The 973-nt window shown below is 42.8% G+C and overlaps 1 protein-coding gene across 1 annotated transcript in view; it reads left to right on the top strand.

Moving 5' to 3' along the window:
• The window catches only part of LOC107742695 (ankyrin repeat domain-containing protein 13D-like), a 25101-nt gene that overhangs the window by 16514 nt on the left and 7614 nt on the right, over positions 1 to 973 (top strand). Inside the window, exons 10-11 of the mRNA XM_016555724.1 lie at positions 318 to 448; positions 550 to 707. Coding sequence (XP_016411210.1) covers positions 318 to 448; positions 550 to 707 — 289 coding nt within the window. The remainder of the gene's footprint in view (positions 1 to 317; positions 449 to 549; positions 708 to 973) is intronic.

Below are 973 nucleotides of genomic sequence, written 5' to 3'. Positions count from 1 at the left end.
TCACTGGATAAATGAAATCTGATCTGTGATGCTACTGTCGTTCGGCACGCTGCATTGAGCAGCCGCGTTCAGTTTTTAATTGTAGTGTCTGTTCTTTTACTGAACTAAATTATTTTTATTACGATAAAAAAATCAAAACGACGGTGGGGGTCGGTGGGCAAGTGACGTAACCGGTGTTGCGGCTTAACAACGGTATCACCGTCAGCACCGTCTATCGCGGCAAGCCTACAGAAGAGACTTTAAAAAACATGTTGTTTAAAGAGTCTGTTGATACTGATTGGAGACAACATGGATTCATATGTTTACTGTGTTTCTAGAGTCAGGTTTCTCAGTGCGCTAGTCCCCATAACCCAACAGCCATCACAGCGGAGGAGTACTTCGATGCAGAGTTTAATCTGAACGGCAGAGATATCGGGCGGCCCAATGAGCTCTCCAGCAAAGTGCAGAGGTACCGTCTCTATGGCAACTCCAAAGTGCCATGATTTGAACCGTGTTTGCATGTGCGTTAAGAACGTGGTTTGTCTCTATATCTCTGTGTGTCTCGCTCAGGTTTAAGGCCACACTGTGGCTGAGTGAAGCTCATCCACTCTCGCTGGCTGAGCAGGTGACGCCCATCATTGACCTCATGGCCATATCGAACGCCCACTTTGCCAAGCTGCGTGACTTCATAACCCTACGCCTACCACCTGGCTTTCCTGTAAAGATAGGTGAGAAGAAGTGCCACATCGAGTTGATAGATAATTGTATAACGTTAATGTCAACATGCAATCAAAATCTTTTACTATTTACTTTCTCATTCAGTCATCATAACATTCAGTCTTTATATATTCTTCTTATATATTATATTATTATATTATTCATAAATTATTCTTACAAAGAAGATATTTTGAAGAATGTTGGTAACCAAACAGTTTCAGGCCCCATTGACTTCCATACTGTGGAAGTCAATGGGGCCTGAAACTGTTTGGTTACC

This window comes from Sinocyclocheilus rhinocerous, unplaced genomic scaffold (genome assembly GCF_001515625.1).
Source record: "Sinocyclocheilus rhinocerous isolate Xijiao unplaced genomic scaffold, SAMN03320098_v1.1 scaffold70, whole genome shotgun sequence".
In the NCBI taxonomy this organism is placed as follows: domain Eukaryota; kingdom Metazoa; phylum Chordata; class Actinopteri; order Cypriniformes; family Cyprinidae; genus Sinocyclocheilus; species Sinocyclocheilus rhinocerous.
Note: the sequence above shows the minus strand (reverse complement) of the source record. Positions and strands in the feature narration are given on the sequence as shown.